The sequence below is a fragment of the Desmodus rotundus genome, chromosome 8 (genome assembly GCF_022682495.2).
Source record: "Desmodus rotundus isolate HL8 chromosome 8, HLdesRot8A.1, whole genome shotgun sequence".
NCBI classification, from domain to species: Eukaryota; Metazoa; Chordata; class Mammalia; order Chiroptera; family Phyllostomidae; genus Desmodus; species Desmodus rotundus.
The window spans coordinates 867,507-889,763 of NC_071394.1; the positions used below are offsets into that span (position 1 = coordinate 867,507).

The 22,257-nt window shown below is 64.6% G+C and overlaps 4 protein-coding genes across 12 annotated transcripts in view; 3 read left to right on the forward strand and 1 right to left on the reverse strand.

Moving 5' to 3' along the window:
* Positions 1–170: 170 nt before the first annotated feature.
* NAPRT (nicotinate phosphoribosyltransferase) lies at positions 171–3,564 on the forward strand. Of its 5 annotated transcripts, none has more exons than XM_024572421.4 (13): positions 173–515; positions 737–864; positions 942–1,024; positions 1,173–1,303; positions 1,411–1,526; positions 1,794–1,990; positions 2,064–2,204; positions 2,441–2,525; positions 2,618–2,698; positions 2,791–2,893; positions 2,966–3,120; positions 3,217–3,324; positions 3,408–3,564. In XM_024572421.4, exons 1-13 carry the CDS (start codon positions 293–295, stop codon positions 3,465–3,467), a joined length of 1,611 nt encoding a protein of 536 aa, XP_024428189.2. In that variant the 5' UTR covers positions 173–292; the 3' UTR covers positions 3,468–3,564. The 5 variants fall into 5 exon arrangements, with proteins under 5 accessions (XP_045037558.2, XP_024428189.2, XP_024428187.2 ...); XM_024572419.4 differs by having other exon boundaries at positions 176–515; positions 2,779–2,893; XM_045181619.3 differs by having other exon boundaries at positions 176–515; positions 737–825; positions 2,779–2,893.
* A 198-nt stretch (positions 3,565–3,762) lies between these two features.
* On the forward strand, positions 3,763–13,004 carry MROH6 (maestro heat like repeat family member 6). 4 transcript variants are annotated; one of them, XR_008427520.2, is made up of 15 exons: positions 3,768–5,535; positions 5,774–5,917; positions 6,099–6,253; positions 6,892–7,009; positions 7,178–7,362; positions 7,444–7,581; positions 7,693–7,807; positions 7,925–8,068; positions 8,140–8,313; positions 8,490–8,657; positions 8,885–9,004; positions 9,291–9,393; positions 9,478–9,543; positions 9,678–12,089; positions 12,346–13,004. XR_008427520.2 is itself a non-coding variant. In XM_053930158.2 (14 exons), the coding sequence occupies exons 1-14, from the start codon at positions 5,281–5,283 to the stop codon at positions 9,914–9,916; spliced, it is 2,124 nt and encodes a 707-aa protein (XP_053786133.1). In that variant the 5' UTR covers positions 3,768–5,280; the 3' UTR covers positions 9,917–13,004. The 4 variants fall into 4 exon arrangements, 2 of the variants coding, with proteins under 2 accessions (XP_053786134.1, XP_053786133.1); XM_053930158.2 differs by having other exon boundaries at positions 9,678–13,004; XM_053930159.2 differs by lacking the exon at positions 8,490–8,657 and having other exon boundaries at positions 3,763–5,535; positions 9,678–13,004.
* A 113-nt stretch (positions 13,005–13,117) lies between these two features.
* Positions 13,118–17,148, reverse strand: GSDMD (gasdermin D). Of its 2 annotated transcripts, none has more exons than XM_045181627.3 (11): positions 17,109–17,148; positions 16,112–16,326; positions 15,769–15,961; positions 15,109–15,277; positions 14,869–14,974; positions 14,548–14,601; positions 14,185–14,259; positions 13,883–14,058; positions 13,659–13,800; positions 13,491–13,564; positions 13,118–13,357 (listed from the first exon to the last, which is right to left on the reverse strand). In XM_045181627.3, exons 2-11 carry the CDS (start codon positions 16,320–16,322, stop codon positions 13,118–13,120), a joined length of 1,440 nt encoding a protein of 479 aa, XP_045037562.2. In that variant the 5' UTR covers positions 16,323–16,326; positions 17,109–17,148. The 2 variants fall into 2 exon arrangements, with proteins under 2 accessions (XP_045037562.2, XP_045037561.2); XM_045181626.3 differs by having other exon boundaries at positions 14,185–14,262.
* A 4,565-nt stretch (positions 17,149–21,713) lies between these two features.
* Positions 21,714–22,257, forward strand: part of ZC3H3 (zinc finger CCCH-type containing 3) — a 58,393-nt gene continuing 57,849 nt past the window's right edge. The window contains exon 1 of the mRNA XM_024572399.3: positions 21,714–21,827. Coding sequence (XP_024428167.2) covers positions 21,740–21,827 — 88 coding nt within the window. The 5' untranslated portion in view covers positions 21,714–21,739. The remainder of the gene's footprint in view (positions 21,828–22,257) is intronic.

Consider the following 22,257-nt stretch of genomic DNA (forward strand, 5'->3'; position numbering starts at 1 on the left):
TTTGCACCCGATCTGCAGAGTTGGGGGGCGGGAGGGGCCATGCTGGGATGACCCGGATGACAGACACATTACTGTGTCAGCCCGGGTCCGGCCTCCTGGACTGCTCTCCTGTCCAAAAGTCGGCAGTTACCCCGTCCATTCTTGTTGCGAGAATGGCAGTTGATTCCCGGGTGTCCTCACCCTCCGAGCTCCCGGATTGCGTCGCATCAAGATTTGTAGGCTTGGGTTACCGCTATTGGGCAGGGCGGTGTCACGTGGGGTGGGGAGGCCGGAGTCTAGGCGCCGGGGCAAGATGGCGGAACAGGACTCCGAGGGTTGCGCTGCGGCGCGACCGCTACTCACCGACCTCTACCAGGCCACCATGGCGCTGGGCTACTGGCGTGCGGGACGAGCGCACGACCTCGCAGAGTTCGAGCTCTTCTTCCGCCACTGCCCGTTCGGGGGCGCATTCGCCCTGGCCGCGGGGCTGCGCGACTGCGTGCGCTTCTTGCGCACCTTCCACCTGCGCGATGCAGGTATCCCCCGCTTCGTTGCCAGGCACCCCAGCCCGCAGACAAGCCCCTCCTGCTCCGCGAGCACCCCTGTCCCCAACAAGACACCCCGATGAGCCTTTCCCGTGCCCAAACGAACCCCCCCTTGCCAATCAGACGTCTCTGCTGGGCGAGCCGCTTATCCCCCCTCTCCCGCTACCGCCTGCACACTTGCCCCAGCCCACAAGTTCCCTTGTCGTCCCCAGATGTGCAGTTCCTGGCCTCGGTGTTGCCTCCAGACACTGACCCCGCGTTCTTCGAGCACCTCCGGGCCATTGACTGCTCCGGGGTAACGGTGCGGGCCCTGCCCGAGGGCTCCCTCGCCTTCCCCGGCGTGAGTGTGGGCTGAGCGGGGCGCAGGGGTGGACCCGAAAGAGGTCGTGCGGCTTCTAGCTGACACCCTACCCACAGGTACCGCTGCTGCAGGTGTCGGGACCGCTCCTGGTGGTGCAGCTGCTCGAGACTCCCCTTCTCTGCCTAGTCAGCTATGCCAGGTGGGGCCCACTAGTGGCCGGGCTCAACCGAGCTGGAGCTCGGACTTCTGAGGGCCAGCTCTTGCGGTTGTGGGTGCGGCTCCGTGCGCCGGGTCCGAGCTCCTCCATGGCTGAGGTGCAGGGTCCCCTGCTCACTTGCTCCCCACAGCCTAATCGCTACCAACGCGGCGCGGCTTCGCCTAATTGCGGGGCCAGAGAAGCGGCTGCTGGAGATGGGGCTGCGGCGCGCTCAGGGCCCTGACGGGGGCCTCACGGCCTCCACCTACAGCTACCTGGGGGGTAAGGGCCAGGGAAGGCAGGGGTGCGGCAAAGCGGGAGGCACAGCCTGAGGGCCCCGTCTCCCCATGGCCTGAAGTCCCCCAACCCTGCCCGATGCCCTGGCCTAGGCTTCGATGGCAGCAGCAACGTACTGGCAGGACAGCTGAGGGGCGTGCCCGTGGCAGGAACCCTGGCACATTCCTTCGTCACTTCCTTTTCAGGCACTGAGGTGCCCCCGGACCCGGTCAGTACCCTTCTCTCCCCTGCTGAACTCCAGAGGGCAAACTCCAAGGCCTGCCCTTGCCTGGGGGAGGGGTGATCCACTCCCTGCTCTGTTTGAGGGCAGATGACGTGTCTGGGCTACCAAACCACTTTGGGCAGGTAGCCACAGTACTGCACTGGGAAGGTGGCAGGCAGGTAGCATTACCCCTAATCAGACCCTCAGCCAGGTGTGAACCAGACCCCACCCTGCACTTGGGGTCCCCAACCCTTCACTGATGCCTCTCCCTAGATGTTGGCTCCGGCTGCTGGTCAGGGCCCCAGGGTGGATCTGGCCACCCTCGTGGAGGCGTGGCTGGAGCGAGTGTGTGCCCACCTGGGGCTGGGGGTGCAGGAGCCACACCGAGGGGAGCGGGCAGCCTTCGTGGCCTATGCCCTGGCCTTTCCCCGGGCCTTCCAGGGCCTGCTGGACACCTACAGTGTGAGGAGGTGAGGCCCAGGCATCCCCGGGGGGCTCAGCAGAGCAGCTGCAGCCTCCCGACCTGCTTGCCTCCGCCTGCAGAAGCGGTCTTCCCAACTTCCTGGCCGTAGCCCTGGCCCTGGGCGAGCTGGGCTACCAGGCTGTGGGAGTGAGGCTGGACAGCGGCGACCTGCTTCAGCAAGCCCAGGAGATCCGAGGGCTCTTCCGGACCACTGCAGCCCAGTGAGTCAGGGCCGGGGTGCGAGGCAGGGGCTGTGCCTGCTGAGAGACCCACGCTGGGATTGGGTAGAGGGAGAGAGGGACCCTGCCCTTCCCACCATGGGAGCTTTAGTCTGGGGCTCCCTCAGTGGAGACACGGTGGTTCACATGGGTGAGGGCAGGTTCTCCTAGAGGAGGTGTGGGTGGGCATGACCGGTGGGTCAGGACTTCTGGGAACTGCCCTCCCCCACCCCCAACAGGTTCCAGGTGCCCTGGCTGAAGTCGGTCCCCATTGCTGTCAGCAACAACATTGATGAGGAGGAGCTGGCCCGGCTGGCCCAGGAGGTTGGGCAGGGCAGGGGTTGTGCGGGTGGCTGGGGGGCCCTGGGCCTGCAAATGCTGGCTGAGCTCAGGGCCCCTCCTCTGCTGTCCTCCAGGGCAGTGAGGTGAATGTCATTGGCATTGGCACCAGCGTGGTCACCTGCCCCCGCCAGCCTTCTCTGGGTTGTGTCTTCAAGGTGGAGATGGGGCCTGAGGCCCAGGGGGGCAGACTGTGGGGGTCAGGGGCTAGGAGAGAAGGGTCCAGCTCTCTCAACAGCCTGTCCCACAGCTCGTGTCCGTGGGAGGCCAGCCGAGGATGAAGCTGACTGAGGACCCTGAGAAGCAGACATTGCCGGGGAGCAAGGCCGCCTTCCGGCTCCTAGGCCCTGATGGTGAGGCACCCCCCTGTTGTCCCCCCCAAGGCCCCAGGCCCCCACGTCATTCTTGGGGCCCCCCGTACACAGGAGCTCTGCTGTTGGATGTGCTGCAGTTGGCAGAGGAGCCCCCACCCCGGGCTGGCCAGGAGCTGAGGGTCTGGCCTCGAGGGGCCCAGGAGTCCCGTACTGTGAGGCCGGCCCAGGTGGAGACCCTGTTGCAGCTTTGGGTCCGGCAGGGACAGGTGACTACTTCACCCACCCCTTCATCTGCACCTGCCACCCAAACCCAGCCCTGACACCTGGCCCTGAGCCAGCTCTCTCCTTCCCTCTCGCCCCAGCTGTGTGAGCCCCTCCCATCTCTGGCAGAGTCCAGAGCCTTTGCCCAGCTGTGCCTGAGCCGTCTCAGCCCCGATCACAGGCGGCTGGAACAGCCTGCACCGTACCAGGTGGGTGGAGGACCCACCTCTGCCACGACCTGTGTGCCCTCTGCCCCCACGGCCACCAGTGTCCCCTCATCTCGTCCCTGCAGGTGGCGCTGTCTGAGAAGCTGCAGGCCCTGCTGCACAGATTGAGTGCTGGGACCCCCTGAGAGAGCCCCCCGCTGGGGCGCGAAGTTAACATGATTGCTCACTGTTCCCCACAATTTGTCTGAGTCTTTTCTTCCCCCAGGCTGCCACTCACCGACCCTCAGGGCATCGTGGTCAGGGGGAGGGAGGGTACAGCAGGGAATCAGAGGGGGGTTCATGGCCCCAGGAAGGCCCAGGACTCACCAGGGTGGGGAGGCTGCCCTGTGCTGCCCCCTGAGGGTGGTGGGGAGTGCCACTGAGCCCAGGGCAGATCAGAGGGGAGGCAGGGTCTCAGGAAAAGGGATGGCTTTGGTGCCTACCCCGGAGTTACGCGAGTTCCTGGGAAGGCCTCTCACTGCCAGGAGCTCGGGGCTCAGGAGCGGGAGCCATGGGGTGGGGATGAGGTGCCAGACAGTGGGTCTCCTGTGTCCAAACATGACACCTGGGTCGGTGGGGCACCTCAAGTTTCCCAAGCCAAAGAGAAGCCTGGGTGGGTGTTTTTTGCTGCTGCTGCCGCCAGGCCTACACAACTGCCTGGGGGACCCTGTGCCCCTGGGCTCTGCCCACACAGCTCTCTAGACCCTGGCATCTGACGCAGGGTCAGCCAGGCCCCAACCATGGGGACCCAGCTCCTGGCCCAGCAGCCCTGGGAAGGGGAAGCCGGTGAAAAGGTTGAGGGGCCAGGTTGTGGCTCAGCTCTGGGCACCTGGCCTGTGGTCCTGGGCTGGCCCTGCCTCTGCAGGCCAGCAAGTCAGGTCTCCACTGGCTTGGGCCACTGGGGCTCTGGAGGAGCTGCTCAGGGCAGAGGCTCTGGGCTCCGAGGGGCACACACAGTGGGGGCAGGGCCTGTCCTGTCCAGGCAGCAGGAGGTGGCCCAGGCAGGCTAGGGCGTGTGGGAATGCTGGCTGGCGTGCTGCCCTGAGCACTTCTGCCTGCCCAGGTATTCTGCCAACCAGCTCTTCTGGCTCCCCGGGGTCAGTATGGGCAATGCCTGTTATGTCACTGGGTTAGGGTGACAGTGGAGATTGGGAACAGAGGCCTGGTCAGGCCAGTGCTAGGGAGCGTGGAGGCTTGGAGACAGACATACACACCAACAGCAGAACCAGGCCCCGAGTACCTGCAGGTCCCCTGTGCTCAGCTGTGTGCTCACTGCCTAGGCGCCCGAGTCCATGAACCCTGTGGTCTGGCCCTGGGGTGAGGGGGCACCCCAAGGATGGTGGTCACTGGCAAGAGTGCCTGGGAGGCAGCACGTGCAGCTCCTCTTGCCTCATTGGCTCCGCCCCAGGGCTGCCCCAAGTTCAGAGGTGGTGGCAGCTCACCCAGTCATCCCTGTTCCCAGGATGTCTAGCTGGGCAGGAATGTAGTGGCTCCGCCTGGACCTGACTCAGCTCAGGGCGGGGCCCAGACTTCTGGACCCTGCTGGGGCCTCCTCAGGGCTGTCCGCACCTTCCCCGGGACCCCTGCCCAGAAGGTTGGAGGTCAGGGCCAAGGGCCCTTCTTCCATTTCTCCTGCATGTGGGTCATCCCTGGGATCTCGCCCCTTCTCCAGAGTCCTGGGGCAGTGGGGGCAGACAGACCCCCAGACACACAGGCTTCAAGGCTGGCCACTCCCCCCCAGCCTCCCAGGCAGGAAGGTCCTTCCCAAACCTCCAGTGGCACCCTGCCTGAGGACACCTCTGTGTGGCCCCCCAGCCCCCACATACACAAAGCAAACACAGGACCACACCCATCCCGAGCCCCGCCCACCCAGAGCCTGCTTCTGGGTCAGGCTTAGGCAGGACTTCCTGGGAGGACCCTTGGCGGGTGCCACAGGCTGAGCCCCACTGAGGGCTGTGTATGGTGGCCATGGCTGGGGGTATGTGGGGCCAGGCCCAGAGGGCACCTGTGGGGGCCCTAACCCTGACGGCGCTGGCTGAAGGGATCCGGGCCAGGCAGGGAGAGCCCATGGCAGCCCCTTCCAAGGACCCTGAGCCCAAACCTGAGCTGGAACCTGAGGCAGAGCCTGGAAGTGTCCCCACCATCCCTCCAGCTGCCCGGGAGCCCTGCTCCCCACCCCACGCACAGGACCCGGCCCCCGAGGGGCCCCATCAGGTGAGTGGGAGGGAACAGAGGCTGAGGGGATGGCCTGGGGTGGGGCAGGAGGACTGAAAAAAGGGGAAGCTGGGGACAGAAATGGGTGCTGACCAGTCGGGAGAACGGTGAGAGTGCGGAGGACTTCATGGGGCCAGGTGGTGTTGGGGAAGGGAGAGGGGGCCTCCCCCTCTGGGGAGAAGAGCTGGGAGAGGCAAGGGGACTTCATACACCCCACCCCCCACCCTAACCTCCCCAGAGCTCCTGGGAGGAGGGGGCCCTCTCCGACCTGGCGTTGTACACAGCAGCCTGCCTGGAAGAGGCTGGCCTCGCGGGGACACAGGCGACAGCGCTCACCCTGTCCTCAGCCTTGGAAGCCCGTGGGGAGCGGCTGGAGGACCAGGTCAGTGCCCCGCATCCTGCCCCCAGAAACTCCCGCCTGGTCCCCCTCCGAGGTTGGGTGGTTGGAGCAAGCAGTTTGAGACAAAAGCCCTTTTTGGGCTGCCCCTGACAGGAGAGGGTACAGGGAGTAGCTTCTGGGAGTCAAGGCGGCCCAGTCACTGACACCTGCCTCTCCATGCCAGGTGCACGCCCTGGTGCGAGGGCTGCTGGCGCAGGTGCCCGGCCTGGCTGAGGGGCGGCCCCGGCGGGCAGCCCTGAGGGTACTGAGCTTGCTGGCCCTGGAGCACTCCCGGGACGTGGTGCACGCACTGCTGCCCTGTTCGCTTCCCCCTGACTGGTAACCCTGACCCCACCCCCCAGCCAAGGCCATGCCCCCATGGCCCCACACGGCTTCCTTCCCCTTCCTGCTTGGTTGTGGAGTCTGGCCCCAGTGCAGCAGGTCGTGGAGGGGGCAGGGGGCAGGACCTCCCGATTCCCTCCCCCCACCCCTGCCCCCTCTACTTCCCCACCCCTCCCACCTCGAGGTCCCTGGTGATGGGTGCCTGGACTGGGACCTAAATTCTCCCCCCCCCATCATCTCTGGAACACAGCAGGGGCAGGGGGACACTGCAGGGCAGGGTCAGTGACCAGGTGGCTTCTGTGTCCCAACACCCCTCGCTCTTCGGTGCGACCCACCCCAGCGAGCGTGTCTGACTGTACTCTCTGAGTGAGTGACTGTCACACCATGCATGTTCCTCTGTGGCTGGTCTCATGGGGCCCTGAGCGGCCTACTCTGGCAGCAGCTGACCCTGTGGCCCCGTGCTGGTTGGTCTGCACAGACGCCACTTACCTTGTTCCTCTGGCAGTGGAGGGACTTGTTGTTGGGGGGGGTTACCGGTCTCTCCCCCTGCTGGAGTCCTAGTGGTCACCTCCACCCGGACCTGGGGTCTCCTGGCATGCCGGCAGGGACCTGGCCTCACAACCCCATACCCTCAGGGTGGCGGCCGAGCTGTGGCGCAGCCTGAGCCGGAACCAGCGCGTGAATGGGCAGGTGCTGGTGCAGCTGCTATGGGCACTGAAGGGCGTGGCTGGACCCAAGCAGGAGGCCCTGGCAGTAGGTGACTCCAGCCAGCACTGCTGGGGGGTTCCCCAGCCCAAGGGGGCGGGTGAGTCTGGCCACAGGGGCCAGGGGCAGGAGGGTCTTGACTGAGTCCCACACATCCATAATGTCCCCTGAGCATCTGCAGTGTGTCTGAGCCTGAGGGGGCTGCTCACTCCACAGGCCACTCGCGCCCTTGGGGAGATGCTGTCCGTGTCTGGCTGCGTGGGTGCCACACGGGGCTTCTACCCGCACCTCCTCCTGGCACTGGTCACACAGTTGCATGAGCTGGCCCAGGGCCCACGCTCCCCTGACACCCCCAAGGTTTGTGCCCCATCTCACCGTGGGCCACCGCACAGCCACACCAGGTAAGGGTACACACTGGGGCAGTGAGGGCCAGCCCAGCAACCCCCCCTCACAGCCCTCCCCCTCGCCACCCCCACACCCAGCTGCACAGTCGAGGCCCTGAAGGCCCTGCTCACCGGGGACGGCAGCCGCATGGTGGTCACATGCATGGAGCAGGCTGGAGGCTGGAGGAGACTAGTGGGAGCCCACACCCACCTGGAGGGTGTCTTGCTGCTGGCCAGGTACGGGCAGGGGAATGGAGAAAGAGGCAGGGCATGAGGGTGGTCATGTAGGGGCTTCTCCAGGGGTGAAGCCGTAAGCAGAGGGAGAGTTCCCATTTCACCCCATCCCAGCGCCATGGTGACCCATGCGGACCACCACCTGCGGGGCCTGTTCGCTGACTTGCTGCCCCGGCTGCGCAGCGCCGACGATGCTCAGCGCCTTACGGCTATGGCCTTCTTCACTGGGGTAAGCCTGTTTCCGGGAGGGCTGGTGAGGGGTGACAGAGGGCTTGGCACCTAAGCGTTGCCGCCTGCACCGGGAACGTAAGCGTGCTGACTCCCCCCCCCCCCCCCCCCGCCCCAGCTGTTACAGAGCTGGCCCACTGCGAGGCTCCTTCGGGAGGAGGTCATCCTGGAGCGGCTCCGCGCTTGGCAGGGCGACCCTGAGCCGACAGTGCGTTGGTTGGGCCTGCTTGGCCTCGGCCACCTGGCGCTGAACCGTGGGAAGGTGAGGCACAGGGCCGGGTGGGACTGGGGGCGGGGTCTGAGGGCGGCTGCCCACAATCCCAGACTGCGCAGGTGCGACACGTGACTGTGCTGCTGCCCGCGCTCCTGGGTGCGTTGGGCGAGGGCGACGCGCGACTCGTGGGCGCAGCGCTGGGGGCGCTAAGGAGGATACTGCTGCAGCCGAGGGCGCCGGTGCGACGCCTGAGCGTAGAGCTGGGACTGCGTCTCCCACCACTCCTGGATGATGTGAGCCCCGCCCTAGGCCCCTCCCCCACAGGGCACAGTCCCCTCCCCAAGCTCCCCCTTTGGCCCCGCCCCAACAAGGCATGGCTTCCTTGCTCCACCCCAGGCCACGCCCCCAGACAGCTGGTCGGAGCCTCTCTCGCTGCTGGTTCTGCCATGACAGTTGGTCTCCCATGCAGGCCCGAGACTCAGTCCGCGCCTCGGCGGCCGGGCTCCTCGGGACGCTGGTGCGGCGGGGCCAGGGTGGGCTCCGGGTGGGGCTCCGAGGCCCCCTGCGGAAGCTCGTGCTGAAGAGTCTGGTGCCGCTGCTGCTGCGCCTGCATGACCCCAGCCTGGATGCTGCTGAGGTCAGCCGCCCCCCAAGATGACCCCAGCGCTTCTGTCCCCATCCAATCCCACTACTTCTCCTAAGGTAGCAGGTCAGGGACTTCCCCAAGTACCTCAGGTGCAGGCCTCACGGCTCCCAGGTACCTGGGACTCCTGCCCTGGGCTTCCCCAACCCTCATGCTGGCCACACTCGGGCCATCTCTGCTACTTTTTGGGCCCCTAACCCTCTTCCCTTTCCGTGTCCCAGAGCTCAGAGTGGACCCTGGCCCGCTGTGACCGAGCCCTGAGCTGGGGCCTGCTGGAGGAGGTGGTCACTGTGGCCCACTACGACAGCCCTGAGGCCCTAAGCCGCGTTTGCCAACGCCTGGTCAGTATGGGGAGGACAGTGACGGGGTATGGCCAGCTGCCCGCTCAGTCCACTATACACCTGCAGCTGCGGGCCCTGCACCTGCGGGCCCACCTGTCCCTCCTCAGGCCACTCTCTCCCCCCAGACTGAGTCTTTCCACCCTCCCAGACAAGGTGGTGGCAGGTCTAAGACCTCAGGCCCTGACCCCCTGCCCTGGGAGCTCCCCAGGGACACCAGCCCCTGCACTTGCCTCCTCTCCACACAGAATCGGTCTTCCTGACCTGCCATGAGCCCTTGTGTCCCCAGGCTCAGAGGTACCCGAGCCACGTGCCCCGCTTCCTGAGCCAGACCCAGGGCTACCTGAGGAGCCCAGAGGACCCCCTGCGCCGGGCAGCTGCTGTGCTCATAGGTGAGGCACTCCGGGTGTCACACTGTCCCTGGCACCAGAGTTCTGGGAGCATGAGGCCAGCACTCACAGGTTTGCCTTGCACAGGCTTCCTTGTCCATCATAGCGGCCCCAGCCGCATCAGCTCGGACCTGCTGGACTCCCTGTTCCAGGGTAAGGGCCCAACTTGCCAGGGCTTGTGGTCCTGGAGAGGCGGTGGGTGCTTGGGCTGAGTGGGTGGGAATGCATGTGCCAGGAGTCCTGGGGCGCTTGGTGGTCCTTCTTGAGCTACTGTACTGTTCCCGCAGGCCTGGGGCAGCTGCAGAGTGACCAGGAGCCGGCTGTGGTCGCCGTTGCACAAGTATCTTCCCAGCAGGTGGCGCTGCTGGCCCACGCACAGAGCTGTCAGAGGGGCCTGCGCTTCCCTGGTCTCCGCCTCCGCCCCACCCGCCCCACCCGCCCCACCCGGTCCCCGCCAGTCTACCCAGACAACCCCTTCCAGCGCCGGAGCCTCGCAGGACGGTGGGGCTGCCCCGGCCCTGGCTGAGCCTGACCCCAGGCCGTCCTCTGGGTGGGGACCCAGGCCACTGAGGGCTGGGGATCTGCACCTGGCACCCCACCGCTCTGTGGCCAGCCTTGGGCCCAGGGCTGGATGCTGGCATCCTCCCCACGCCAGGGCCACGCCTCCTCGGCAGGAGCTCCCTGCTGCTATGGCCGTGTTCCTTAGAAGGATGTCAGTGCTTCTGTCCGAGCACAATTTCACCCTCAGCTCCTGCACCTGCGGGCCCACCTGTCCCTCCTCAGGCCTGCGGCTCTCCCAGCCCCCTGGAGTGTGCCCAGCCCCTGGCCTGCATGATACCTGACCTTCCAAGGGGGGGGGGTCTGGCGTAGGACACTGTGAAGCCCCGTGAGCTCCTGTTGCTTCCTGGGCCCCGCCCCAGCTGGCCTCCGCACCCTGCTGGCCACCTACCAGCTCTGTCACTCCTTGCCAGCTTGTGTCCTGGCCTGACCTCCTGCCCATACCTGTTGCCCCTCATCCTGGCACTGTCCCCCGCATGCTTCCCCACTCCCGGTCATCAGATCAGACCCCACCTGAGCCTTCTGCAGAGGGCATCCCTGACCTCTCCACTGGACACCACAGGCCTGGGATTGTACATGTGGGTTCAGGTGTGGGGTGCCAGCATCTACACCCCCACCAGACTGAGCCCGTGCACTGGCACCCCAGCCTCCTCGAGGGGTCGAATGAGGAAGGTGTAATGGGACATGAGGGGAAGGAGCCCCCGGAGACCTTCCAAGCTGTGACTGAGAGCACAGGGCTATAGGTGGGTTCCTCCACCCAGCATGCCCCCCCTCGAACTGCTTTTCAAGCCCATCCCTGCAAGCTGCTGCCTCAGAGAGGCCTCGGCTGACACAGCCTCTGCCTCCAGGCTGGGGGCCCCTGGGGGAAGGCCAGGGGTCCTGCCAGCCCTTAGGAAAAGCATCTGAAGTAAACCCATGTGGACCACAGGGGCCCGGCGTCTGTCTGGGGCGTGGGTCTGGGCTGAGGGTGTGGTCCAGATGCTTTGGGCCTGGTCCAAGATCAGGCTCAGGCTGGGGTTCCAGAAAAGGCAGCATGTCGGCAAGAGTAAGGGGCACTGGCATCGGAGCTCCGTCGGAAGGGATCAGGGTCTCTTGCAGGACATCCTAGGGCTCAGTCTGTGTGAGACCAGGATCAGGGTTTGAAGCATTAGTTCAGGTCCCACCAAGCTGATTCCAGATGATATTAAACTACATGAAGTGTGGGCCGGGGGCAGGCATGCCAGACAGGCCGGGAGGCCCTCCGGGTCCTGTGAAGGAGTAGGAGGCAGTGGGTGTGTCCTGGATGCTTGTCTTGGCCTTGGGGGTTCTCCAGCCAGCCCATCACCTGTTGGGGGGGCCACGTGGAGCTGGGTTTTTGTTCCAAAGCAGGAGTCTGCGAGGAGCCCCCTGACGCAGGCTGGGCCTGGGGCTGGCTCAGCAGGAGCCTTGTGGACGCCCCAGTGGGAGCCCCTGCTTGCAGGCCAGGAGCCAGGAGCCAGAGCCAGCGTGAGTGTTCACGTCCACTCCTGCCAAACACACGCTTATCCGCCCTGCAGAGCATGGCGCACAGGCCGGTGGCCAACCCCTCCACAGTGGTGCCCCTGCGAAAGGAGGGCCCACCTCAGATGGGGGGCCTGGCTGCTTCTGCGGGGAGCCTGCACCCACCCTGTTCCAGGCTGTCTCTTGTGCAACACGGCAGCCTGCCCACAGTCATGTGCCCACCTCGCCCCTACTGTGGCCCTGCCCAGGACCTGGCAGCCTGCTGGACGCTCTGCCTACCAGAAGGAGGTTCCTGAAGGCCAGACTGTTGCTGGGCCCTGGGAGTGGTACCCTTCTTGGGGACTTCTCTGCTGGAGTCCCCAGAAGGACCCAGGTGGCTCAGTGGCCTGCGTCATGGGGCTGCCTCTACAGCTGTGACAATGCCACAGCGCCGCCCCAGGCGAGCATCTTCAGTCTGTGAGTGTCCAGGGTGACCAGGTCCATCGGCTCCACTGGTCACAGCCGAACCATCTGGGTAGATGTGGGTCTGAGCATGCTGCTTTCCACAGACAGCCCTCCTGCCTTGATCTTGGTGCTGAGTAACCCCAGTGACCAGGGGACCTGAGCCATCGGTGGGCCTAGGACCCGAGGGCCAAAAATTGGACCCTCCAAATGGAGCTTGGGTGAGGCTGGCCAAGACCTGTCTTTCCCCCTCGCCCTCAGGGCAGTGTTTCTGGGGCCGAGAAGCTGAACTCCTGTACCTGCTTTTTCTTTTTTAAGATTTTACTTATTTTTAGAGAGGGAGGAAGGGAGGGAGAAAGAGAGGGAAAGAAACATCAATGTGTGGTTGCCTCTTGCACGCCCCCTACTGGGGACCTGGCCCACAACCCAGTCATGTGCCCTGACTGGGAATCAAACCGGTAACCCTTTGGTTTGCAGGCAGGTGCTCAATTCACTGAGCCACACCAGCCAGAGCCAGCTTTAAAGCTAATGTCACTGTTGGACTCGGATCCTGGGTTTGCATGGGGGTTCGTGTCCTGGCCAAGCCCACTGTCCCTCCTCTTCAGCAAGTTCAGAAGCTGTGTGTCTGGTTAGTGCCGTGACAGGAGAGTGGCCTCCTCCTCCAGCCCGGGGAGAAAGGCAGACTCTGCCCCCTCGGAGGAAAGGTGAACCACTCCTGGCTGTTCAAGCTCCCAGAGATGAGAAAAGTCCCTGCTGATCAGTTACCATCATCCCTAAGCACGGGGTGTCCCCCACAGCATGGGGTTCCTGTGGTACTCTGCGTCCCATGGCCTCTGAGCAGACGCACCTGGCGAGGCGCGGACTGAAGGCCAGCTGCTCTGGTCTGAGGCACCGCTTCTCCAGAAGCCTCCCCACAGCCTCAGGAGTGTGGGGTCCATGTGCTGGCCAGCCACACATGCTCCAGCCCCTTCGGCAGCCCCCGTGGGCCCGGGATCGGCCCCTGCCCACAGTGCTGTGTCTTCAAGGTCCCTGAGGCAGCAGGAGACGCGTCTTGTTGGAACCACCCCCACCCCCGCCACCCAGATAGAGGGCCCTTCAAACACTCAGTGACCCCGCTGCCTTTGTGCTACCCATTTATTGACTTCTCCCAGCTCCTGAGCCTGTGGTGAGTGGCCACTGGGCTGGGCGGGGCTCTGGATTGCACAGGACCGGCAGCTGGACAGGTGTGACTCTCCACACCGGACGCCAGCTAGCAGAGCTGGCTCAGCTTGGACAGCAGGGCCAGGCAGGCGTACAGTGCACATGTGCAGCCCTGGGCCTCCGGCTTCCAGCTCACCTCGGGGGCATCCACCTGCAGCTCCAGGCCACAGGCCTCCAGCAGGATCCAGGCAGGTACCTCTGGACCCCAGCTGCCCCCCAGGAGCCCAGGTGGCAGGGACAGGGCCCTGCACTCCTGCCACGGGGAGCTCTGCTCTAGAAGCTTCTCCACCTGCCAGGACAGGGTGGAAGATTGTCCTCGGGGCCCCAGGCCTCCAGCACCTCCCCCCCAACCCCTTCTCCGCAGGGGTGCCCAAGTCCCACCCCACAGCCCAGCCCTTTCCCCACCATCTGGGCCCCCTCACCAGCTTGAAGGGCTCTGGCAGGGCTGAGGCCTCCAGCACCTCGGCCAGCAGCATGCGCTGGGCTTCACTCAGGGCTGGGGAGAGATCTGGGGTGAGGGGGGCTCCGAAGGCCCAGCTGAAAACCCCACAGCCCTGCCCCTACTTGCCCTACCCCCAGGGGCCCCTCACCAGCCAGTGCTCCCAGCAGATAGGTAACCGGGCCTGCAAGCTCATTCACCAGCGTCCGGCAGGGGAGCACCAGGCACTCGAGGACATGGCCTGCTGGGCCCTGCAGAGGCTCTGCCCGCCCACAGCACAGGCCCTGCTCCAGCTGGGGGCACAGGGGACTGGTGAGCCTGGCAGCCAGTGTGGCCACACCCGTCGCCAAGCCCCAGCCCTGAGGGTTCACTCACCGACCCCTCCAGGGTTTGCAGGGCCAGCTCATCCCGCAGCACCTGCACCAGGCCCCTCAGCAGCTGCTCACATAGTGTCTTCGACAAGCTCTCCAGGGGCCCGGCCCAGACCTGCACCTCTGCCTGCAGGCCCTGGAAGTCTTCCGTGGGCACCACTTGGTCTTCATCAAGCCCATCTGTGGGAACAGGGCTGGCATTGCCTGGGTGTCCACGGGGCCCTGGGGAGTCCTGGAAGTGGAGACCCCCCAGGGGGCAGAAAGGGAGCGCACGGGGGTCCCAGAGGTGCTCAAGAAGGTACTGACCCGAGAGGAACCTCAAGCGATCACCTATGGCCTTCAGTAGGGAGGAGGTGGAGGACAGCTGCTGCGGCTGGTCATCTGCTGCAACAGAGCTCGTCAGCCCTGGAGGTGGGTCTCTGAGCCCGAGAGGATTGAGGCCTCCCCTGGGCCCTCACAGCCCCTCACCACCACCGCAACACTGGTGGCCCAGGGCAGGGGCACGGCCCTGCCAGGCTGGCATGGCCCTCCTGTGAGTGTACACACACCCGCACGGGCCCAGCCCCCAGGCGTCTGCTGGCTGTGCCACGTTGGGCAGGAGATGGCCTCGGTGGCCAGACACTTGCCCAACTGCCAGGGCCAAGCTGGGGGGTCGTCCATGGGCCTCACCTATCTGGGGTGGCATGAAGGTCCTCTGCTTCTTCTCTGGGACAAAGAGGATGTCTGGCAGCCAGGCAAGAGCAGAGATGGAGGAGGCAGGTTGGCCAGGGCTCCCAGCCTTCCCCTCGCCCACAGGGCTCCTTGCATGGTTCTGCAAGCACGTGCCAACCTCCACATGCCCCAGTGCAGGACCCTCAGCCAGCCAGCTCAGGAGACTGTGCGGCCAGGTGCCTGCAAGCCCCTAGCCAGCTGGTGGCTCTTCTCAGGCTTCAGAGTCTGTGTCTTTGCCCCAGAATCTGGGCCTCAGAGGTCACCCCAACCCTGACTCACCCCACTCAGGGCCAGTAAATACTAGCTGGGCCACCCGGAATGCGAGGATGCTGCCCGAGGGGATGGTGACCGTCTTCTTCCGGCTCAGGTGGCCCTTGCCCTCGCCCTGAAGGGTGGATCTGGGCTCAGAACTGGGCTCTGGCTTGGGAGGTGGCCGTAGGCTGGCACAGTGACCTGCCTGGTGACGTGGTCCTCCTGCTCCACCCCCAACCCTGCTCCTGGCCTGCCTGTGCTCCGCACCTGCAAGCACATAGCTCCAGGCAGCGAGAACTGGCCTGAGCCCTCCTGCTTATGGGTGCGGGTGACTTCCACCTCCTTCTGGGTCTGTAGCACCTCCGTCACCACAAACACATCGCGTCCACGGTTCCGCAGCTCCTGCAGGATTTTGTGCTCAGGCTGCCGCAGGCGCCTATGGCAGAAGGCAGTGGGTCAGGAGGCTCAGGGTGTGCACCGCCCTCCGCTGCCCCCCGCCAAAGGCACTGGCTTTCCTGCCCCGGGCCTTGGTCTCTGTGCCCACCAGTGGGGATGACAAGGGGGGTTGAGGCTGAGGGGACCAGGAGCTCAGTGGGGTGGGGTGGCCATCACTCCTGCCCTAGGCACTCCTGACAGTGTCTGTGGGTGAGTGGGGGTGCAGGGAGAAGGGATGAGGGTCCATCAGGGACAGGTGGACACCTGCTGGCCCTGGAGGCACTACCACCCCCACCCCTGCTGGCTGCTCACTGGGGTGCTCTCTCCCTTTACTCCCTGGGCCCAAGTTTCAGTCTCCACTTTGAGGTAACAGTTCTCCTCGCTGCTGTCCCTCTGTCCCCATGTCCGCTCCACCCCAGCAGCCTCGCCTCCTCTCAGTGACCGGGGCTCAGTCCACCCCCTGACTTCCCAGGCCCTGCCCCAACAGCTCACCTCTCTTGGAGCATGGCCACCCAGGCGTTGGGGGGCACTTGCAGCTTGCACACATTCATGGAGGCGCTGGAGCTGCCAGACACTGCGGCCCCGCCTGCAATCTTCCCCTGTCCCGGGGCCACCACCTCCACACTGCCCCCCAGATGCCCGTCCACAGCATCTTGGAAGTAGAAGGGACCAACATGCTCGACAGCTGGAACAAGATCAGAGCTGAGGACCCTGCCCCCTGCCTGCTGTGCCTGTCCCCCCAGGCACGGGGACCTTTGAACAGGCCCAGAGCAGGCAGCAGGCTGGCCCTCCCATTCCTTGACCAGAGGGGCTCTGACTCAGCACCAGTGGGTACCTGGTTCCGGGGTGTCTGGCTCCAGGATGTCCCTGATGGACAGGTTGACATATGAGTAGCGTCTGAAGAACCTTGAGCTCGGCTTCCTGCTCAGAAGGCGGTAGGGCTGGAAGCTGGCGGAGCTCTGCAGGCTGTGCACGGGGACGAGCTCTCTGCTCTGATCTAGTTCCAGCCCCACGCTCTTGACCACCCGCTCGAAGGCTGACGCCATGCTCCTGAGGAGGGCAGATGGGTCAGGCACTGCCCCACAGGGCTGGAAGGCCATGTACACCATCAGCTCCGGGACCAGAGTGCCTGACAGGTCCAAGCAAGTAATGAACTACTGGTGATGGGGACAGGACCAGGGGGCTCTGGGCTGCCCATCAAGGCCTCCATCACTTTGTCAGCCTGGCATGGCGTACGGCCACCACTGAGGGAGGGCAGGGCAGGGGCTTTGGAGTGACCCCCAGACAATGCCCTATCTGCTGTGGCGGCTGCCTCCCACCCTGAGGTGCTCAGAGGGTAAGGGAAGAAACAAGCCACCCCCTCTGGGGACTTGGCACAGGGGCCCACGGCAAGACCTAGACAGAATGAATGTCCCAGCTCCCAGGCATGTTCACTAGGGCTTCCCTGGGCCTGGGCTTCAGGAGCCACTTGTCCAAGGCTGAGACTTTGGAGTTTAGGGACCAAAGTGGAGGGCCCCAGCATGCAGGAGACCTGGGCCCCAGGCAGTAGAGCTGCCAGCCACTTACTCTCTGGGAGGAGGTTGCTGAGCCCCTGGGCTGGCCTGAAATCAGAGATGGGCCAAGGGGCGCCTAGAGGGCCCATCCTGTACTCAAGCCCAAATGCTGTCTGGCTGGTGAGGGGGCCACCTGCCCAGAGGTCGTGGGCTTCCCCACGCGGTCCCCAAGCGGTCCGGGATTGTGGGGAGTCCTGGGAGGAACCCACGACCAGGTCACCGCCCCACCCAGCAAAAGTGGTGTTACTGGGGCGCCAGGGGTCGTGGGGTGCGGCTCACCGTAACCGTGGCGCCCGGGCTCCGGGCCCACGAAGCGAGGCGAGGAGTGTGTTCCGGAGCCGCCAAACGAGCGCTCAGCCCGCTGGAGGCCAGACCCAAAAGTGAAACCAGAGTAGGCTGCGCGAGACCTCCCAGCGCTCCCGGAAATGCCCGAGCCGCCGCCCGCCCGCCCGTGGCGCCTGCTCCGCAGTTTCTTTCTAAAAGTATGGAGCAGGCGGAGGGGCTGAGCAGACATTTCTCTGAAGGAAAAGTACGAACAGCTGACAAGCACACGGAAAGGTGCGAATCAAACCACGGGGAGATTCAAACCACACGGTGCGAATCAAACCACACGGCTGCTTCACACCCGTTAGGCGTGCTGGGGAGGGAGCCGGGAGCCCCGCCTGCTGCGCTGGAAAACCGGGTGACCTCAGGGAGCCCATTAGCACCGCCTCATCCAGCCCATTCCTGGGTGTGTACCCCGGGGAGAGGAAGACATGTCCACACAAAGCCTGACCACGAGAGGTCCCACAGCATTGCCCATGACCTCCAAGACCTGGACACACCCCCACGTCCGAGGGCTGATGCGCGTAAAGAAAACGGGGGAAACCCGTACTGCGCAACAGCGCATGGAATGGTAGGCAGCCACAGAAAGGAGTGAGGTTCTGGTGCCGGGATAACATCCATGGACCGCACAACGTCATCCTGAGTGAAAGAAGTGAACTGGGAAGACAATGTCTCCCCCGACGCCTTTGCGCGGGGATGTTCACAGCAGGAGAATCTGCAGAGACGGAAAGGAGACACAGGTGGTTGCCAGGGGCAGCGCAGCGGGAGGGGTAGCTTGTGGGGACTGTGATGAAAATATGCTAGCCGGTGCGGTAAGGGTTGGGCAACTCCGAATGTGCTGAAACCCATGGAGTTTTACACTTTATTGTGTGAATTATATGGCATGTGAATTACATCTTTTTTTTAAAAAAAGTATTGCTTTGAGAAAGAGACATCGATTTGTTGTTCCACTTATCCATGCATTCATTGATTGATTCCTGTGTGTACCCTGACTGGGACCAAACCCACAACCTTGGTGTTCGGGGACCACACTCTAACCCACTGAACCACCTGGCCAGGGCTCCTGGGTTATGAGTTATATCTTCGTCAGACTGTTATTTAGACAACGGGCAGCCAAGCGACATATCCAGGCCCCGCACAGGCTCCTCAGCACTGTTACTGTCCTGGGCCACAGGCGAGCCCTGGCCAGGCATCAGGGCTCCACAGCATCCCCCCCACTCCCCATCTTGCCTCTCCGCCACAGCTATCCTGGGGCTCTGTGGAGCCCGCACTGGGGCTGCTGGCCCTACACCCCCCCCAAAAGCTCTGCACGTTCAGTCACCCCATCAACACGTGTAGATCAGCACCTGTGCCAGGTGCTTTTCCCAAGAGGGCTGTCGCAGTGACCCAGAAGGCGACTTGCTGTGATGGTGTGGTGCAGCTGCAGTACCTGGAAAAGTCGATTCAAGCAGAAAGGAAACATTGTCTCCTGCCAGCAGAAGTCCCCAATGGCTGGGTGCCCTGGGCAAGACACAGGCAGGCATGGCCCTCCAGGGGATGGGCAGGGAGGGGCCTGGCCTGCTCTGGTGCCTGCCTGCAGCCCCCCTCATGCTGGGACCCTGGCGGGCAAGTCTGTGGGCTCTGCTGGCTGAGGGCCTCTGGGGGCCCTGGAGCCACTGGCTGGAGAGAGAGGGCATCCTTGCTGATGGTGGCAGGAGGCTCCCAGAACTTGAGCAGGGCTGAATGTATGTGTATTCATGTGTGCATGGTTTGTGTGGTGTGTGCGTGTCTGTATGTGTTGTGTGCATCCGTGTGCTGGTCCAGCCTCAGGTCCCTCCTCCTCCAGCGAGGCCTGCTCCTCCCTGTCCAGCCACAGTTCCACTGCTCCTTAACTGTTTCTCCAGCGGGCAGGCTGCAGGCCAAGCTCGGGAGGTGGTAGCCTTCTCAGTGGGGTGACCTCGCTGTGGGTTTCCAGCAGGGGTTTGACCAGCCTGGTTTATTTTTCTAGAAGGCCTTATCTGCTGCGTGGGAGAATGGGGTGGAGACGTTGGCACAGCTCTGGAGCTCAGTCTGAGGCAGAGGTGCCACATGGCAACTGGGGACAGAGTGGCACACTGCACCCACCTGCCTGGCTGCAGTGACCTAGGTCTGGGTGGGGCTGGACGCCACCTGGCTTGTGCTATTTCTTGTCACATCTTCAGCTCTTGAGCAATAAGCAAAACAAGCAGCACTGTTGCGAGTAGTGGTGTCACCTGGGTTTCTGACTCAGAGAGGACAGAGGTCAGCCTAAGGGGCAGGAAGTGTGCCTGCTGGGGAGAAAAGGCAGAAGGAAAGTGGGTGGGGCAGACAGCCAGAAACTTTGAGGTCGCCCTGGACAAGGTCTGAGCAGGCCCTGGGGATCCAGAACTGGCAATGACACCATGACCCCAATGGCCAGCTGTCACAACCAGGGCCTGGGAGGCTGGGAGGGGGCCTCTGCCTGTTCAAGGGGAGGGACCAGCCATGGCGAGCTCTAAGAACGAGGAAGCGCAAGTCTCTGGGCCTCTGTCTCCACCCACCTGAATAAGGATCTAGTGCCTGGCCAAGAAAGCTGCAGAAGGCAGAGTCCCTGGGAGGGAGGGAGCAGGTTATTAAGATCGCCCAGACAACCCGGATAGCGCACTGGAGGGAGTGGATGGGAGACAGGAGGAGATGGGACAGTGGGGTTAGAGGGTGCTGCGTGCTGAGCCAGGAAGGGACAGCAGAGGCCAGGACAGCGTGAGACCGAGTAGTGGGCAGCGGGCTTGAGGAACCCAGCCGCGCTTCATAGCGGGGCTCCGTGGGCCCAGCCCTAGATCTGGACTCGGAGCCAGGGAAGGCCAGGCGGACTAGGGCCGCAGAGAGGCGGGGTAGGCGCGTGGGCGGGTCTGCGGGCTCCCCGGAGTCTGACACAGCCTCCTGAGCGCCAGCGGGAGTAGCCTGGGGCCAACACTACCCCAGCAGGCTTGCCTGGGACACTGCAGGGGTTTCACCAGGGGAGACCACGCCCAGGGAAGCCCCGCCCCCTTCATCCTTCCAGCACCCCTCCCACCCCGCCCGGCCCTGGCCCAGGTCTCAGCCCGGTCCGAGACACCTGAAACCCGTGCCCAGCTAACAGTTCCGCAGAGTGCCCCTGGCGAAGAGCAGCCGGGACTGAAGGGGTACCAGCCCGGCTGCGGCGGTGGGGCCTGAGTGCAGACGAAGTCCGTAAAGTCCTTTCCTTTGGGGAGTTGAGTCCCTGCGAGGCCCGCCTCCCGCTTGCTGCCCCAGATCCTCGGGCGCGGCCAGGACGGGCAGCCGGGTGCCCTTCCGGCTGTGGCTCTGACGGTTGGTCCACAGGCCCTGCGCGTGGGGGGCTCAACCAACGTTCGAGGATTGCTGGGCAATGGCGGCAGCCAGCAGGCGCCCTGCCCGGGCGGCCCCAGAGCAGCGGGGTCTGGGGTTCAGAGGTGTCTTATGAATCAGGAGAAGCGTGGAGGGCAGGAAGGCCCAGCAGAGGTGGCGGGGGTGGTGCGGGGAAACTCTCCTGGCAGCTCGGAGTCACCCGGAGGCTCAGAGGAGGGGGCCGGCTCTGTTGGTTGGAAATCCCCACTGCCCATGCCCCGCCTCGAATCGACCGTTCCCAGCGCACCCAATCTGTCCTGCTTCCTTTTGGGGTTCCCGGTCCTGCTGCGTCCTGCCTGGCATCCCGGATTTTCTGCCGGCTGGGGGTGGGGGGACAGAACCCAGCCCACCCTACTGGGCCTCTGTAGGGGAAGCAGCCCCTTGGTCCTGCTTCAAAGGTCGTGAGTGTGCTCCTGTTCCCCAGCTGGGGTCTCTTCCACGCAGGCGCTGGCGAGGATACTGTCCGAGCTTTGCCCAGTAGGAGGGCATGTGGAAGACTGTCGTGAAAGTCACGCCACCCATCCGTCGTGGTCTCTGAGAGCCTCGTGGAAATGTCCTGATGAAGGGAACGGCAGGCATAACCTTTTCTTCCGGGAGGATCCGTCTCAGGGTCTGAGGGTCACGCTTGGCAGTGAGGGTCCATGCGGGATGTGATGCTTGGAGTGAAGGACCTACGGTGGTCTCGAGGGCATTTCTCGCATTTCTCTCCCAGTTATTTCCTGCTGTGCCCCCACGCCGGGATAGACGCGAGTGGGCATCCAGTAGGAGTGGTCCCAGCCTGCCAATCATTTGTCCCATTGGAGAGCCTGCGGGGAGACATCCCCAAGGGGGTGCAGGCTGGGTAGGCGGAGGAGGAGGCATAGATGGAGGGCAGGTGGGGACTGAGTAAGGAACTTAGGCTGGGGTGGGGTCCAGGTCTCGGTCCCCCACCCTGTCCCGCAGGGAGAGAGAGCCGGTTGCGAAGAGGCCCGCCAGGGCCCCTCCAGCCGGTGACTACAGACAGCCGGCCCCTCCCAGCACGCAGCAGGGATTCCTTTGCGCTGGGTCTCGACGGCTCCCCGTCCGTCGCTCTGCGCGTGCGCAATGTCGCAGGCGTTGCCAGGGCGACCGTGCGTCCCTCGCGGTCTGGGCCTGGCCGCAGTGCGCAGTCTCGGAGCCCCCCGCACCCCGCTCCGCCCCGCCCACAGAGAAACGGTCGCGCGGCGATGACGTCGAGGAGGGCTGGCCGGGCGTCGCGGTCTCTGGAGATGGAGGAAAAGGAGCTGTTACGGCGGCAGATCCGCCTCCTGCAGGGTGGGTCAGGCTGGGCGGGGGTCGCCTGTCCTTTCTTTCCCCTCACCTCACCGGATTCCCTCTCCGCCCGCAGTCCCCACGGCCGGACGTGGTCGGGTGGGAGGCAGGTAGTGTCAGACAGGAGGTGGGAGACGCAGAGGGGCTTCCGGGCTGGCCGGGTCGGCGCTCTAATCGGGTTTCGTTGGACTGATAACGCAGACCCTTCTGGAGCTGCGGCGGGACGGTCGCTTACTAACCTGCGGGAGGCGGCCCCCCCCCCCGCTCCCACGGGCGGGCGCGTCCTCGGCGTCCCCGCGCTCCCGGGCCCGGACAGCGGGGCGGGGGCTCTGGCGCGGGGTGGCAAAACGCACTCGGGCGGGGGCGGTGTTTCTTCCCAGACGCTCTGTTTCTCCGTACAGTCACACCCCCCTTAGTATTCCAGACCCAGGCT